The sequence below is a fragment of the Seriola lalandi genome, unplaced genomic scaffold (assembly GCF_002814215.2).
Source record: "Seriola lalandi dorsalis isolate HSWRI2012SDOR001 ecotype SW California unplaced genomic scaffold, Sedor1 jcf7180002054896, whole genome shotgun sequence".
Lineage (NCBI taxonomy): Eukaryota > Metazoa > Chordata > Actinopteri > Carangiformes > Carangidae > Seriola > Seriola lalandi.
The window spans coordinates 231,377-249,507 of record NW_019525448.1 but is presented as its reverse complement, the minus strand read 5'-3'; the positions used below and the strand labels follow the sequence as shown (position 1 = coordinate 249,507).

Genomic DNA, 18,131 nt, shown 5'->3' with positions numbered 1-18,131 from the left:
CCACCCCCCCATCCCCGTTCTGCATCCTGTTTACTTGTGAGGAGTCTGGCTTTTTATAGCGGATGGGGAAGCATATGAAATATGGCTCTGTATCAGTCCGGATTTCTTTTAGTGGATCAGAGGAAATGACCACATGAGGGTTCATCAGGCAAGTTACCACTGTCATCTGTATGGAACAACAGACAAGGAATAAGTCTCAACAATAAACATGTTTTTTTGTTTTTTTTTTATCCTTGCTTTTCCTGCTGTGTTAACATCAACACTCATTATGCTGCATTTCCTTTCACAAGGTTCTGGGCCTTACCGTGGCAACAAAGACAGGAACTGACATTCAGTAACCTTATGGAGTCACCTAACTTAAACATTTTTTTTAATTTATTTTGTGCCTCAAAAGCTGTCCATCAATTTTCTATAAATGTGTGCTGAATTAAACTAAATGAGGTTGGTCATCAGCAGATTTTACTAATATTCCATGTGCATTGAAAACTTTTTAAAGTTGATAAAGGTGGATTTGAAATTTAAATCTCTACCAGAAACCTATGGGCTCATCCTATCTTAACACACATAGTAAGCAATAAGAAATATGCAAATGTTGATGTCCTTTTAATGACCTTTTTAAATCAACACATTTCCCCCACATTGATGCTTTTAAGGTTTTGACACATGGGGCTATATTGAGTTTTGCCCATTGGGGTATTTTTTAAGCACCTTCAGTTGAGGGGAATATCCCCAAAAACACAAAAGATAAGAGATGGGGGTGAAATAAATTAGCATATATGACAGGCAGGAATAAACTTGTGGTAGCTATAAGTGGACAGATGGTGGGTGCCCCCTACCCCACTCTTTGATACACACACACACACACACACACACACATGCACGCACACGCACACACACACACACATCTGAACAGTATGACTTGCCCCACCCATATCCTTCCACTTTTGTTCTGCATTTTCTGCAGTTTGTACCAGGGCATTATCTGGTTTGGTGCAGGAGATGAAGAGATCTGGGATGAGATGTAGACACACAGTGTTCTCTTTTTACACGACACACCCATCTCTGGTTCCTCTGAAATCCTACATAGTCCACTCATCTCAATTATCCCCTGACTGGTGGAGGAGCACCTCCGGCCTCACCCAAATTAATTAAACCAGAGGGCAGATTCTAGAAAACATCTCCTCGTTTTAATAGGCCATCTATTCAAACATTAGCAAACCCAATTTCAAAGGGTTGCCCCTTCACCCTGGGGGTCCTTCAGCAGCACAGTGCAATCAGAGAACAACAGTATGTCTACATTCTCTCCACACCCCATACCCACTCCCCGCCGCCGTCAGCCTCGCCTCCTCCTCGTTCCCCTGGCTCCTATTGTAAATAAGCTAGTGGGCCTGGGTCTCCCTGTCGCAGTGTACCCAAGTCACACGGAGTCCACGCTTTGAAACCCTCAGGCTTGGTAGAACAGGGGAGAGAGAGAGGGAGGCAGGAAATGGGAATAGTAAAGGGGTAAAAAGGGAGGGGAGATAAGAAGACAAGAGTTGTATAGTCAGGCAGGGGGCCGGCTCTACAGCAATAACAACATTAGAGTTTGGGCTCAGAGAGAGCAAGGAGAGGAGGGGTTTTAATTGGATGTGTGCCAGTCTCTCATGGGGTCCTGGAGAAATGGGGATAGCAGCAGACAGAGAAAGGGAGAGAGGTTTTTTTATGGGAGGTTTATCAATGCAAGGGTTTCCTGTGGGAACCAGCGTGCTCTCTTTTAGGTGGGAGGAGAACAGGAGTTCCTCTATCAGCTGGCTTAATGAGTTTAAAGGGCTGAATATAAACAGAATAAACAGCTACGTTTTTTTTAATACAAACATAACTTAATAAATATGTATCTCATGAAAGAGCAGTTGGCTGTTTTCCACTGTGTGTGCAGCGTTCACTTTAGGTCATTGTGTTTTGGCTTATCTTTCATCTTCCTCCATTATTGTCCCTTGAATACTCTACCAACGTGCTGTGGGTGGAGAGAGATTGAGGTATTGTAGCATGGAATCAAAGAACTTATTGTTAATGCAAACCAAAGACAATTATTTGTGTGCTATATTCAGATACTGTTTTCTGTTTAACCTTGGGTACTGTATTTGCGCACAGATATGATCTATTATGAGCACAGTGGTAGTGAGGCAACTGAGCCCCCACCTCATTCTTTACAAACTGACATGGTCTCATATGGTAGGCCTGCCGCCCTGACCCGAGATTTAACCTCACTGGTAGAGAGAATGTGCGCTCACACAGTCACATACAGGTTTTAATTACTGCAAATGGGGAAGGGAGGTCATTAGTCTCTGTCCGGCGGGGAGCGAGAGCGAGGACGGGGCCTGCCCAAGAGACCGTCTTCTGGGTTCGGGAGGGTGAATGCAGAGATGGGAGAGGGGAGTTAGGGACAGCACATGGGAGAGGTTGGGAGAGACCTCTAGCCTTGTTCATGACTGAAGTGGTGGAAAAAATTGACAGAGTCAATCAGGGATGATGAATAGTTGTATTCAAGTGGCAACATATGAGGTCAGATTGAAAACCTCAGGAAGGAGAATCAAGTTTCTGCAAGCCCTCCCCCCACCCTGTCAATTCTTCACCCTGATTGATTAGACATGTCTCTGCGCTAATGGATGAAGCTGGGACGATGAAGTAGACATGCATTATATACAACATCCATCGAATAAATGGTTGTTGGTAAGGTTGAACCCTTCTCCCGTAACCTATGAACATATGCACAAACAAACAGATTCACTAGCTACTTCACCTTCTCCCGTCTTCCTGCAAACCTGACCTTGGACTTTGAAAGAAAATGTAATCGTGAGTGTTTGTGTGTGTGTGTGTGTGTGTGTGTGTTTTTGAGTTCACAAATGCATGCATATGTGTTTATGTGTGTGCTTGGTCCCCAGCTGCGGCCCCCCAGCTGCTCCCCTCCTCTTTCATTTATGTCACTAACAACAAGAGGCTGTTCAAACTGTGGAAGTCGTGTATAAAGGTCCCACGGGGAGCAGTGTCTTTTGGGAAATGGGCTGAAATATACATGAAATAGAGACTGCTTGTTTATTAGGATGTAGGCTTGGCCAGGTAGCAAAGAGATAAAAAAAAAAAAAATACTCGAAAGCAACCTCAGATCCGCGTGCTCTTTGTGCGAACAGATCTCAGATTGGAGAGGGATGGGACACGGGCGAGGACTGTTGCCAGAGAAGGAGGGAGGAGAGCAAGCTGTGCTAGGCTGAGCTCTGAAACAGCCATCTGTGTCAGTGGCACCCCTTGACAGTGGCTCTGTCACTGTAATTGGCGTAGTAACCATAACGACGGCAGTTCCCCTGGGGTGCGGGCACGTGGACCTGGGAGATCTCAGCCAGACGCAGGGTGTCAGGCAGAAAGGGGGAACCGGCAGGCTGACTACAGGCAGGCAGGCAGGCAGGCGCTGATAAGGCCGACTTTGCATCGCAAATGACTGAGGTTGTGAACACACCCCAACCGGAGCTGGTGTGGAACACTGCAGTGATATGAACGATGATAAAGAACCCAGACTCCACCTCAGACGCCGATATGGTGTAATATATCAGAACCTATTAAATCTTTGCTCTCCCTTGAGACAGCTTTTTCCTTTATTCTGTAGAACATTTAGCAGCTGAACAATAGACCCAATAAACAGCCAGAGGAAAACAGATCCTACCTCACGATTAAGTGACTGCTAAGATTAAATACTAACGAAAATTTTAAAACCTTGTTGTTCATCTCTCGTGTTGCACAAGCCAGCACAGGCAGTTTTTCATTGTGGCACAGAAGAGAGAAACAAAAACAGTACTCCGAGTCAAGACAAACCTTCTCAGGAACCTCGCCGAAATCTGCTTTTTCTGAAAATGCTGATAGTGGCATATGGTTTGTTTTTAGGCTCATTTTGTATTTCACTCACAAGTGGCACGAGAATTACCCTTTCTCATTACACTACCTCTTCGGTATCATGTAAAAAGCTGCCTTCATCATTATATTACATACACACTGAAGTCTATATAAAGTGCGCTCAGATCCATGGTTCTATAGCTCACTGCCAGGGGTATAATGACTGTTTTTACCCCGTAATAACACAGGAGCCAGTACAGAGCCGTCAGGCTGACTCAGACACAATAATGCTCAGAGGGCGGCTTGGTTGTGCTCCTTTTTGCAGGTGTTTCACCTTTTTATAAAGGTGATATGTTTCCTCTGAGCTTCCGGCTTTGTGAGCGTGTAATGAATATAGATTAGCAGCATGTTTGAACATGAGGTTTCATCTGACCAAAGACGAACTTCACACAGAATCCCTAATGCAGACTTCAGATTCGGAGCCCTGTGTGTGAAGCTGAAATAAAATATGACATGAAGTTTTCCCCAGACAGGTCTGATGAAAGTCTGAACTAACGCTTCATCATTACAGCCTGATGTAAGGAGGGAGAATTTATGTAGAGATTTTGTATCACTGAGCTCCTGCAGCCCAATTAGACTACTCTGATATTTTTGATGGTTAAGGAAGACTTCTTCAGTGAGGCATGTAAAGGACCTCATGGGTCTAATTAGTACATCGCTCATATGCAGAGGCCTGTGTGTGTGTGTGTGTGTGTGTGTGTGTGTGTGTGTGTGTGTGTGTGTGTGTGTGTGTGTGTGTGTTTGTGTGTGTGTGTTTGTGTAGATGTGTAGAAGTGGTGCGCTTTAATTGCATGTGTCTGCTTTTTTCCCAATGGCTCCATCCCCTTTAGTGTTCTCTCTGTCCTGCCCTGCAACTTAGGAGATCCACAATCTGGCACAGCTTTGTGGTTGTTTTTAGGAGGTTCCCGTCTTTCAAGTTTCACGATGAGAGTATAACGTTCAGCCAGTCTACTTGAGGCTAAATCATTTCTTTTCAAGGAAATTCGTGTCTTGCAAAGCTCACATATGGGTATGTTTCTCTAACCTTTGCTTTCTTATATTCTCTGTAGAGTATCCTTTGCCTTTGGCATGCAGTGCATCGCCTGTATGTGTTGAAAACATGAGGTGCATGCAGCAGTGGTGGAACCCCTACGAGGCTTTTGAATACTCCACCTCTACCTCCTTTATCTCTGAAGGGAGAGCAAGCCTCGACATGGCTAGAGTGCCAGGTGCTGCAGTACGGCTGACTGCAGGGCACACCGGGAAAATTGGAAATGGCGTGTGTGTGTATGTGTGTGTTGAGTCTGTGAAATTGTCCAGGCCTGTGTGAATAATAGCCCAACAGCTCTGTGCTATGCAATGAATCAATGTGGCTCTGTGCCAGGCAGCAGCTAATATCTCTGCCTCCCTCATTCGCATTTCTCTCACCTTTTTTTTTTTTTTTTACTCTCTCCTTCTTTCTCCTTCTGTTTAGCAAATATAACAGCTCGCATATATCTAACTGTTTAAATATGACGTTTTTTTTCCCCTCTTATAATGTTGCTTATTTCTGCGCCTTATGAAAGTCCAAATTTAGAGTTGGACATGAAACTTTCGGAGGAGCGAGAAGGGGAGAATTCAAACCAGCGGCGAGTTAAACATAATATTTGCAGATTTGTCATGGAAGGAATGTGAATATCTGCCTTTTCCATATCCACCCCCACTGAAGAGTAAAGTCTGAAGTAAATAATTAGCTTCTCTGTTACACATTATAGCAAGAGCTATTGGCTTTGGCATAACATGCACAAATCAGCAACAGTGCTCACAGTAGATTTAGTTAACTAAAACAAGCATACACTGCCACGTGAGACGGGCAGCATTCCTCACAGAGCCGTGTTATGTTATACGGCCTGTTGACGCAGAAATAACACGCTGAGCTATTATGTCCCAAAGAAATAAATAAAAGTTTGGTGTAGTGTGAGTCTGTTTAGTGAAGAATACTGGGTCAGCCTGCAGCGCTGGGTCATACATATGTGTCGTAGGAAGCCACTGGTTCGCCAGATGCGTTTTGACATCATGCCCCAAGAGATTTGCACGATGAACAGTTGATAGTGGACAGCTAAATATAGAATCAGCACACACCTCGAAGCTATTTGACCCTTCAGCTTCGCTGGCTGCGCAGTGGCCTGTGAATGGAGATAGAGAGAGATACGGAAACGGGGAGAAAGACAGCATGTCTCTGTTTATCATCACAAACTGTGACTCCACGTGAGCTGCGGTTCACGAGGCAGGAGAAACCATCCAGTGTTTTTTTTTTTTTTTTCCTTTCTTTCTTTCTTTCTTTCTTTTCTTTCTGCTCCACCTCTCTTCCTCCGCAGTCGCCTACAATGACAACCCTGATAACACTGACCAGCTTTCAGTGTTGCTGAAACACTGCTTTGGCGTCCAGGGTCAACCCCGGAGCACTCTGACCATCTGTATGAGTGACTAAACCGATCTAAATGACATAGTGTTATATTGTTCAGCATTCATCACAGGCTGTCTTTGTCACAGCACGAGAACGCTGCTGAAGAAACTGAACATCTCAGCTCAAAATCTGCCCACTCCGTATTTGGCAAAGACCATCACGTTTCTGCATCTGGAGGGTGTGTCATCTGGTATCGCACAGAGGGCATGTCCTGTTGTGCCCTGTCTGGCATCATCTAGTGAGATTATCATGCCAGCAGTGTGCCTTGAAATCAGTGTTTAGATAAGGGAAGCAGGTCTGACCATCTTTTTTTTTTTTTTTTTTATTATTCTGTCCTATCAGAGTCAAATGAATTTTTTGTATAAATGCCAAAAAATGTTCTCATTGGATCAGGCTTTTTGTTGGCTCTGTTTTTTTTTTTCCTTTCTTATTTTCTCTTGCTTTACACTCTCCACAGTTTTACCCTTCCTCACATTGTCAGCCCTTGTCTCCAGGTTTTAATCAGCGCCTTTATTTCTATTTCATTTTTATATATTTTCTTGAGGATCATTATCAGCCCATAGAAGATAGTGAAGTCACTGGGACCCTGAGACTTACATTAAAGCAAAGTATAAGGCTAATGCGATTGCATGAGGGAAAAGCAGAGTTTCTTTTGATCTGGCTCAGCAACAGAGAGGTTGTCTGACTCCTCTCTTTGTCTTATCGTCTTCTGTCTGCCTCTCCTCCTCCTCGTCTTTTTGCAGCGTGCTTTACTTTTCCAGTAGAGCCGGGCAATGAGACCACAGGGGGCTAAATGGAAACTTTAACAATGAGCAGAGATAACAGAATCAGACCCAAATCCAGAGTGTTCGAACTGGGTTTCGCTCTTAAGGCAGGGCTTTTCGGAAGGACTCACTCGTATTGATTGAAATGCTGCTGGCCTCTTAAATCCAGCCCTGTGTACAGTTCATGTGTGTGCGTTAATTTGAGTGTACCTATCGGCTTTATTCTCCACTCCTGGGGATCTGCAGTAATCATATCTCTCGAGACATTTCACATCCCACTCACTGTTCTCACTTCATGCCACACAAACATGAAGCTCCGCTCTGCCAGCGAAACGGGAACTGAAAATAGAATTTTAGATTCAGCCTGCTCCAGCTCCACGGAGCCTCTGAGACCGGCATCATTGATCTGTTTGTTACCTGTCAGAGAGCCCAAAGCACCATCTCCCTCGTGCTCTTGACTCACCGGATTAGAGGAACATGCGCAGGAGGATTCTGAGCTGAGGAAACCAGAGTGCACTCTGTGACCTATATTCTCTCTGCTTTCATTTCTTATTCCATGTAAGGTGTTGACCATTAGCAGCGGGGGGCTATAGCCTGCAGAAGCCAGTGTTTAGCATTTCCCCTCTATCACCGAACAGGGATCGTATAGCAAGAAAGAAGTGATTGACCGTTGAGTCCTGATTTGTCTCACCTTCTAACCATTGGACTTTGCCTTTGAAGGCTGTGGTTTTTTTTTTTTGCTAGATTAGAGGACAGCACAGTGATCACACCATGTTCCAACATGCTTTGAACACAAACACAAAAGCGGTCTGTGTTGAATCTAAGACTGTCCTGTCAAAGAAAACACTGTTGTAGCAACATTTGTTTTGCAGATAGCTGATTGAGTTTAACACCCTGGGTGTAAAATAAGCCTCATTACCAGAGAAACCAGTGTTTCTGATACAGGCTCTACCCAAAATGCAGTCATAGCAACATACTCCTTTCTTAAATTAGTCTGCCTGCATGCACCCACGCAGCCGTCTTTATTTACACTTTTGAAAGTTTCCATGTGTTAATCATATGACTAGATGCTCGGTTATGGTGTCAGCAGCGTATGGGGAAGTGGTGAAATAATTCTGACGGGAACGATCTGAGGTGGCTCGTCTCATTTCATCAACTCCTCACTCACATGATGCTTTTGATCACAGCCATTACGTACTTTGATCCTCCTCACATGACAACCTAAAGTGTAAAGACCAGCCCAGCAGGGTGGCTAACCTCAGCCCGTAATGTATGCACTGATCTGGAATCAGAACTCATGTTGTGTAGAGCGATAAATCTCTTAAATGATTGACTTTTCCTTATGTAGCGCCATAATGTTTGCCATAGTCGTTAGTGAGGGAAATCTGTGAGGAAAGCCGGTCTAGACAGCGTGCTAATGACTAAAGACCTGCATTTGATTAGCTTTACAAGGGATTAATAATCCATGCTCACATGTCCAATGTAAAAAAAAACAAAAAAAAAAAACTGCAACATATGGCGAGCTAAAGATGAATTATAAATTGGGTAGGCGGCTCACTGTGAGATTATAGGCTTGGTCGCGTGCGTCCCCAATTTACCCTCCCCTAAAAGTAGCCTAAACCCACGCTTGGGGAGCTGAGATTAAAGACCTTGGGTCAGTGGGTTTTGGCTACGGGCTCTACTTCATGTTTGAGTTCTTAGATTGGATTGATTGTCCCTTCCATTATCCACTATGCGCCAAGATTATAATGATGGGATTCCCCCTGGTTTCTGATTGGGTTAATCTTGTCTCTTGTAATGACTTTCTAATCAAATGAAGACTCCAACTGATGAATGGTGCGTGGGAGGAGGTGAGTAAGGTATGAGGAAGAGTTATTCAACCAACACTCTTATCTAGAGTTACTGACATTAGTTGTTTATTGACAGACATGTTGGCTGTCAACCTTGGTTTTAAGATAACTGAAGCACCTCCCAGTGGTTAGTGGCATCATGATTACAAGTTTAGTTTTTTCGTTTGTTTTTTCTTATAAATGAATTGTTGGTTTGATTAACTTAATTGATTTTTTTGGGCTATAAAATGTCAGCAAAGCCCATCACCGTTAAACCCCAAGGTTATGTCGTCATATTAGTTGTCTTGTCAGACCACCAGTCCAAAAGAAATTCAGTTCACTGTCACAAAAGACAAATCCTGGGACATTACACAATTTTTAATCAATCATTAAAATAGCTTCTGTTTAATTTTAATCAACTAATTTCAGCTCTGGTATGTTGGATCAGCGGTTATTGGATCTAACTGGGTGAAAATGTCGGTTGTTACCAGTTCATCCGTAAAAGTGAAAATGTTTTGTGACTTTTTTTTTTTTAGTACTTTTGCCCAGTAGACATTTGCAGTAAAAAATATAAATCATATTGTGCCTCAGCGTGAGAGTTCAACCGCTCATCTTTGCCATCTCCCTGCACGGAGCGTCATCTTTCCTGGAATGTGAGAGATATTCTCTCGCCACCATGCACGAGACATGATGTCACGCACTTCTGCAACCCATTAAACTACTTTTACGCATTTGCATATTCGTCCCGCAAGTAGGTCAGTTCGACTAATACAAATTTCCAGATTTTCCTTTCTCTAAAGGAATTACTGGGATTAATACGATATGCAGTGAAAGGGAGAAAATCCTGCAGCAGCCAGTCATGTGCAGATGTAAGGGAGTAGCAGGTCATAGAGAAGAGAGAGTGCGCTGCAGATGCAAACAAGGTCGGATGTAGCGCCTCAGGTGATTTCAGATTACAGCCTGCGCTCGAGCTGTGAGGTGAGATGGGAATCAGAATTTCCTTTGGATCACCGGTGGTTACAGGATTGGATGTGAAATCTGTAATCAGTGGGATGATTATTTTGAGAAGGGGAGAGAGTCGTCTAACCTAGATTCTGCTGCGATGATGCTCTCTCTCTCTCTCTCTCTCTCTCTCTCTCTCTCTCTCTCTCTCTCTCTCTCTCTCTTTCTCTCCCTCCCTCTGTGTGTCTCTGTCCACATTCCTTTGTTACTGCCTTGCAGCGCGTTATCAAATTAAGGTCAAAATTTAAGTCAGCACTAATAATAGTCAAACAGTGTTTCATTTTGCACAGTCAAACTACATTCCTGTCCACAGCCTTTCAACAAAGAATATCCCCCTACAGAAGTTAGAGGCTGCAGCTTGCATGTCAACCATAATTATTCAGAAACTTGATCCTGTGTACATCAAATAGTGACCTTCCTTTGCTCAGCTATGATCTATGAAGGTATTAGGGCATTAGATTACAGGCTTCTCGTGATCACCCGGACACTAGTCCATTTGCTCTACTTTTCCTGTTTGGTTTTCCCATCTGTGGAGTCACTGCAGAGCACATGCAGGGGAGGCCAACTGTCTCTTATACACATCTATGGCAGTATTTTGGGAGGTTTTGTTTTTTTTGAGCCCCTGTCCCCAGCTGAACCCCAGTAGATGAGATCAGTGTCACTTTGAAATGGCAGACTCACAAAGTAAACTTTTGTCATTTACAGTCCTAATATCCAGCTTTTTAACAGCCAGTTACTGGTTCATCCACTGATTTAAATTATATATCTTGTTTGGCCTGTTAACAATGCACTAACAACAACTTCTCATTTTCTCTATCTCCAGGCCTTTGGACAAGCCTACTCCAACCACAGGAAGGTGGCAGCAGATGGGGAGAGCCGCGAGGAATCTCTTATCCAGGAGTCGGCGTGTAAGGAGGCCTACTACGAGCAGAGGGTCCTGGAGCTGCAGACCGATCTGCGCCAGGCACGCAACATCCTCACCAACACCCAGTCTGAGAATGAACGCCTGAACAACATCTCCCAAGAGATGAAAGAGGTAAGAGAGCGAGACCCAGAGTCAGAAACACATCGCAGATTATTTTCTCCAAGTTGTGATAGGTGTTGAAATTTACTCTATTTAGTTCAGTCAGCTGGAATCATAGGATGCTGGGAAAAAGCCCTTCAGTGACTATTATTGTTCATCAGAAGACAGTTTCTTACGTCAGTGCTTTGGGAACAAACTCAGTTTGAGAGTTGAAGCAGAGAGCTGCGTCTGCTCTGGTTTGCCTGCAGCTAATGAGAACAACGGCTGTGTTTGTTGATGCTATCGTCTGTTGGGTTTGTTATCTGTGTGAAGCTACAGAAAACGTGATGGGTATTCATGGATGATCAATCTCAAGCAGTGTGTTGGTTGAGCTCAGGAGGAAACTGGGGCATACGGCATTTCGCTGTTTATTATTTTTTATTGGATGCAAACAATAGAGATTCAAATGAAGATATGAATGACGTCCTCTTAGAGCACTAGTCCAAAGACTGTAATGTGTGGAGTGCAGCATTCAGTATTTACTGCACCTACTTTCATTCACCTTTGATCCTTTCAATATTGCTGTGCAAGCCTGTGTTATTTAGGTCGTAACTGCAGAGTCAACAACTTTTTATTTGTGACATGCTAAGACTAGACTGATTACACTGTAATGCCTGTAGGACAGAAAGCAGGCTAATTAAAGCAACACCTTGCCTTCAGGACTAATGTGAAGTCCTCCACCCTTGTTTTGATCTCGGGCGGAGTTAGAGTCACAGATCGAGGAAAAACACTGACACCATGAGAAATTTGCTGTTTTTCCAAAGATGAGCAGGATCCTACACGCATAATTGATCCATTAATGTCTCAAGTGTGTGTGAACTACTGCGTGACAGTAGTGCTTAACCTTTTCACTTCAGCTATGACATAAGTGACAAGAAATGCCACCCCAGACAAGCCTTTTACCAGCCTGGTGAAGTCTGTCAACTGAAATCTGCTTGGCTGAAGCACGACCAAGGCATTACACTCAAATCCCAGCATCTACCCACATCCTTTACACATTCCAGCAAACGCATTCATATTCTACTCTCCTAATCTTCCCTAACTGTCATAACGCAAACCTTTATTGTCTGCGCCCCACTTTGGACAATGTTTGACCTCACTCACTGCTGTCATTTACATACACTCAACAGCTAAGTGACCTCATTAAAAGAGACGAGTGAAGTGCAGAGCGTGGGTTGCCAATGGCTGTGCGTGTGTGAAGTTGCGTGACGGAGTCGGACATGAGGAGACATTGAATTAGGTACAGGTTGAAATCGCACTGACTGAGAGATGCATGGAGCGCTGAGGAAGCCTGTTTTGACACAAGGAGACATAAAAGGATGAAAAAAAAAGATGAACACAGTCTGACGAGAAGGTATAGGGAGCCTCTCACCTTTTTAGACGGGATTCTTTGATGCAAAGGTCCATGCTCCGTTGACAGCGAAGCAACGGTTGGAATAATAAAGAAAGGGGTGGTTTGAAGTAGCAACTTGTTTGGAGAGTGTGGCTTTATGAGGAGAGAAGGAACAGACCACTAATGCTAGATTTAACTTGATTTGACACTTGCAGCTCGAGGTAGGTGCACGGCGCATCACATACCAGGCAGGAGCTATGTCATTGCGTCATATCAGCATTTTGTGCAGGAATTCTTTGGTTCCAACAACAGATCAATGTCGTTATATTCATTCCAAGCACGCCTCTCCACCCTAGCACCAAGAAAAAACCCTGGTACTGCCGTTTTGTTTAAACAATCAAATATAGGCGTATGGTCTTCTCTGTCTATTTGATTTTTGGTCTCTCTCTCCCCTCCTCTCTGTATAATGCTCTTCCTCTGCAGTAGTAAATCCCATCACTATTGCAAATCTCCCCGTGTTTGTGCACTGCAGATTTAGCCGTTGTTTTGCAGGTCAAGTTGGTAATTCCAGTGTAATTGGTAGGGGGGAAGAAAGGGCCTCCCGTCCTGATTCGAGCCTAAAGTCTTTGGCAGACAGCTGCAGGAATTACTGCTGTTTTCTGTGAGTCACTGCTTGAGACAGATGTCAGCGGCGTTTCTTACGGAGATTAGTGAAAAAGACTTGGTCCCTCACGACGACTTACGTTCCAGAAAGATATAAATTCCACTATAATTAGGTCAGCTGCTGCTCAGCTCTGAATATAAGTTGGTATAAGTTGGGCATTATAGAAGCCAGATGTACCAGACATGTTTTTGAAACTGAACATGAAATTTAACTACCAGCAGTCATCCAAGAGACAACTTGAACATAATGACGGTCTAAAAAAGAAATTATGCCTCCTAAATCTCCCACATGAGGAAAGCCGATAGAGAAAAGGGAATACAGTATTTTCTGCATATCTTTGATCTACAGATATGGTGTGACTGGTTTTGCACTGGTGGCCATCATGATGGCCTTTCTGCAGGTGCCATTCCCATTATAACCACCCTGATGCAACGCCATGGGCCCGGGCCAGCTCTAATTGGCTACATAAAAGAGGCTGGAGTGTAAATTGCCCTATGTATGGGAGATAATGACACCCTTCTAATGGTATTTCTGTGGGTGCGAGGAGGAGTGTGTGTGGCAGGCAAATGGAGGGAGCTTGGGCACTGAGGCTGGCATTGTGACCAGACTGACAGGGCTGAAAGAGATCTTTGTCTCCTGGGTTTCAAATTAGCCCAAAAGCTCAGGCTGTGAGAGGAAGAGGAGGGGGGGTGGGGGGTTGTGCTGGGCACTAGGAGACGACGAGAATGGTGCGAAAGAAAGTGAAGGAGGCCTGAAATCCGTTAAAGAAGGAGAAAAGCTTAATGAGAGTCAATTCAATGCAGATGGTGGATGATGCAGCTTTTCCGGGACAGCATGGCTAATCAAATTGAGTCAGGAGGGAGACTGAATGACTCAATTTCATCATGGAATGAAACTGACAGTTGGGCTGTAACTGTTGCCTTTTGTGTTTTGAGGTTTTTTTTTGTTTTTTTTTTTGTTTTTTTTTGGCCCTGCATATTTACAGGGTTCCTCTCTGAAATAAAGCTGCAGTTTTCACGGCTGCACTACAGCTGAAACGAGGTTTAGGAGATGTAATTTGACGGTGGGTTGCTCATAAAGCAATCGATCAACAGAAAGTGTTGAAATCCCACAGATCTGGAAGCTTCACTCGGTGTGAAAAGGCTTTTGTCTCTGCACAGGCCAGTTCATTCACCACCGTTTAGCTCCAGCATTTCAGCTGGTTACATGCGACACATTTAAACCTCCCAGGCAGTTTCTCATGCCAAAGACTAGAATGTTAGCCGGGAGCACTGATAAGACGCATTTCACCGCTATGATTCAGTCTACAGGATTAAACCACCACAAAGAGCCAGTAACATTGTAAGGAGGCGTACTCTAATAGGCATGACTTCATTAAATCCAATCTCATGTCTGGAGAGCAATGTGCCCACAGTGATGGCTGCCATTATCCTCACAAGGATTGGGGATTCCCATCGCCATGCATCTCAGGAAATTGTCAAGCAAAGCCGAAGATAGAGACGCTGAGAAATCTAATCAGGGCACTTCAGTCTCGCTATTCAATCATGTTCGTAGAAAATGTAATGTGTTTCTGCCTTTAACAGAGTACTACCTATCTACATCTGCTTCATTCATGATGCAGTGTTGACACAGTAACTGTTGCCTGCCCTCCATGTGAGAATCACTCTGATATAATTCACTAGCTCAGACTATCTTACCCTCACAGGGACATAAGTTATGGTTATTGTGGTTTTGTCAATCACCATAATGTGGAAGCCATTCACATGTCAGACATGATTGGTTTTTTCCACCTCATTGACACAGTGGCTGGAGCTTAATTTGAGTGCTGCTTCAACTGGCTGGATTAAACAACTGACAGACAACAGAGAGGTAGGAGGAAGGTATCTGCATTGATGGGATGAGTTTAAAAGGTTCGAAGAAGGCAGGGGTTTAAGCTCATTGCGAGGAAGGCCATTGTTGCTATTGACATCGGAAGCAATTAGAGTACAAGGCTACAGTTTGTCAGCGGTGGAGCTGCACAGCAGATGGACATGAGAGCAGAATTTCAGTCGCCACTGCCGCACTGAAGCTTATTGAAAGGTCAGAGTTGAGTCGTAAAGGGATCCAAGGCCGGTTGCTCTCTGTTCTCTTATAATCATCTGACGTGAGGCTAATGTAACAGGACTCTCAAAGGGCTCTGGGGGTGTAGATGTCGAGGAACCTTATTATTTCTACGTGACATTAATGCCAAGATAGATCACCTCCTGTCCTGTGGTAGTTGGGGGTGGTGGGGAAGGGACAGTATGGAAAGGTTGAAAAATCTTGACAGAAATGGGGAAAAAAACCCTGAAAACTGAAATGACAGGGGAATATAATGAGCAAAAAATTTCTACAGACACTTGCTGCTTCAGTTTCATTGCTACTGCTGCTGTCATAAATGGCCCACAACCTTCTCTAAACCCTCCAGATGTTATCTGAGGTATCTGCCTCCAGATGTTATCTGAGGTATCTGCTCATAGCATCCAACACACCCATCTAGCTGTCTCCTGATCTCTGTCGCAGACACAGAAGATTTTCCATTTATTCCTGATGTTGTTTGTCTTTTGGGATCAGCTTTAACAAAGCTCCGAAAATGTGTCCTGGCTCACAGCACCAAAAAGGTTTTCCATGCCAGATCAGTGAAACCTGATAAAACAAGAATGCACACACACACACACACACACACACACACACACACACACACACAAACAGCGCACTGCACATTGACTTCAGCTAATGGTTTTAAACATGCTCACGTGCACATTTCTCCACTTCCATCAAAGTGACCTCGAAATCACTAGTTCACTGTTAAGTGCATGCCGACACACTTTCACCCTGTAGGCTTTTCAACAGAAGCCACGCAGTCACAAGGTTCATTTCACTTTTTTTATTTTTTAATTGTCTCATTGAAAAGTGTGACGGTGTTTTCTCTCCCTAATGGAGTCTGGGCAGGACTCTGGGCAGGACTCTGAACAGGACGACAGTCGCTTGCAGAGAAGAGGAGGATAAAAGCAGATCTGCTTTCACCTACTTTCTGGGCTCTGACAGCAGCAATAGGCCCCTGAGCTTCATTATTCCTTTGCTCTGTCTAAAGCCATACTGAGAGGGGTTTGAGCTCTGTACTGCATCTGTGATTCACTTCCCCTCTATCCTGAAGGTCATCCTGAGATGCTTTTGGCTTGTAGAGTTAGATTTAACATGGGCCGACGTGACCTTGACGTGCTGCAGAGGCTTACAGGACATTTAAAGTTTGTTTTTTTCAGCTCACTGAAGTCTAAAAGTGTTCTCTGGAGCACGATATCACTAGAGATCTACCAGCAGAGGTGAACAAGCCCACTTTCTTCTTATCTGATAGGCAGATATGATGGAACTGAAGCTTCAGTATTAAGAAGTAAATCAACTGTGACTGATACATGGCCTCTAAAAGCAGCACATTGTCACACTCGGAGGAGACAGGGGAGGTGGGGGTTGAAAAAATGAGAGCGGTAGTAGTGTGGGTGAAATGGCAAAATGGAGGTCAGTGGTATCAGACAGTGGAGCTGAGATGGGGGGGGTATTGGGCTGGTGGGCACCCGGTGTCCTGCCATCTTTGAGCCCTCTGCACTTTGCAGGGGAAAAAAATCTTGTATATGTGCATTTTAGTTAAGTGCAAAGTGAGCGGGATGACGGAGGTCAGTGGAGTGAGAGTAGAAGGGAGATAAAACATATATATGTATATATTGAGTCTGTCTGTGCTATTATATCAATAATACAGTGTTGTGCCATATGGAAGTCTCGGCAGCACTTTCTAGGGAACCAAACTGGGGAATAAGAGGCAAGTAAATATGGATTTTACAGAAATGCAAGCTGGATTCTGTGGAGTTATCAAGCAGCAGAGACTTTAACAAAGCATTAAAACATTCCTAATCTACACTTGTGTTAAGCCTGAAACTTTGCCACTGTGGCTCACTAAGTGATGGAGCTATTTGCCATAGAAATAGAGGTTATAGCGGCTCAAACACATTGAGAAACTCACTCAGAGCTTTGGGGGGTTTTAAGCAGGCTCAGCTCCACTGTGCTGTCAAAAGCAGTTTACTAGTGAAAAGAAAGCTTTAAAGTTGAAAGTGAGCGTTCATACAAAGAAAGAAGCTCTGACCCATAGAAATGTGCGCTTGTAGCATTTTTCCTGGACTGTACGACCAACAGAGACTTCATGAGAGCAGAAGGCCGCTGATATGTTTTATTAGGTAGATACACCGACATGCTTTTAATCATCTAACAGCCTATACCTACCCTGCAAGTTTACAGTAAGGGCAGTACAACCTGGTGTTTTCACTGCCACCCGCTTTGCATGTAAGTGACACATTTGTCTGTATGTGTGTGGCGTGGGTGTGTTCAAGCAGCTGTCCAGACGTCACCTGTAGTGACAGCAGGCAGGGGGTAATCACCAACCACACACAGTCCTATGGCCATGAAAGGCAGCTCAGACGGCCTTTAGAATATCACACTCCAGTGTCTAACCAGCCACACACACACACACGCATACATTATCACAATTTACATTCCCAGGAGAAGCATGTGTCCCACGTCTAATTAAATGTAATTTACACCTAATAGCAGGAACGCACATGGTCACTACAACCCCTGATGAATTTACTCAAATCAACTTCTGTCAGGCAGCAGTGCAGCGTAACCCCACCCCACCCCCCAGCCCTCTTCAGTCTCTGAGGGGGTTCAGTTGTAGCAGAGGATGTGGAAACAAGGTGAAAGGTCAGAACCCTGCTACGCATCGTAATCAGTTTGCAGGAGGATCTTAATCAGTTTCAGCGGTGGCCTGTATTCATCGGCACCAAGTGGCACTGACCCTCCAGCTGAGGCACATGACCCTGACCAGGAAGAGACCCACCCGGACGACCAGCTGCCACAGCTCTGTAACACCACAGATTACTCTACTCATGAGATGATGTTCAAAATCTCTATGAAATAATTCCGTCTTTGCTGTTCAATTCTCCAAAGCTTGACAGCTAGAGTAACCGAATCTGTTAATGTTTTGACTGATTCCAGCCCCCCCCCCCTCGTGCTTTAATTCAGTTCTCCCTCAGAAGTCAGGACCACTGTATGCAGGCTTGGTGG

At 44.3% G+C, this 18,131-nt stretch overlaps 1 protein-coding gene across 2 annotated transcripts in view; it reads left to right on the top strand.

The window, feature by feature from the left end:
* LOC111672179 (protein bicaudal D homolog 2) overlaps positions 1-18,131 on the top strand; it is a 43,903-nt gene that overhangs the window by 7,398 nt on the left and 18,374 nt on the right. For both annotated transcript variants that reach the window (XM_023429508.2, XM_023429507.2), the window contains exon 2: positions 10,765-10,977. In XM_023429508.2, coding sequence (XP_023285276.1) covers positions 10,765-10,977 — 213 coding nt within the window. The remainder of the gene's footprint in view (positions 1-10,764; positions 10,978-18,131) is intronic.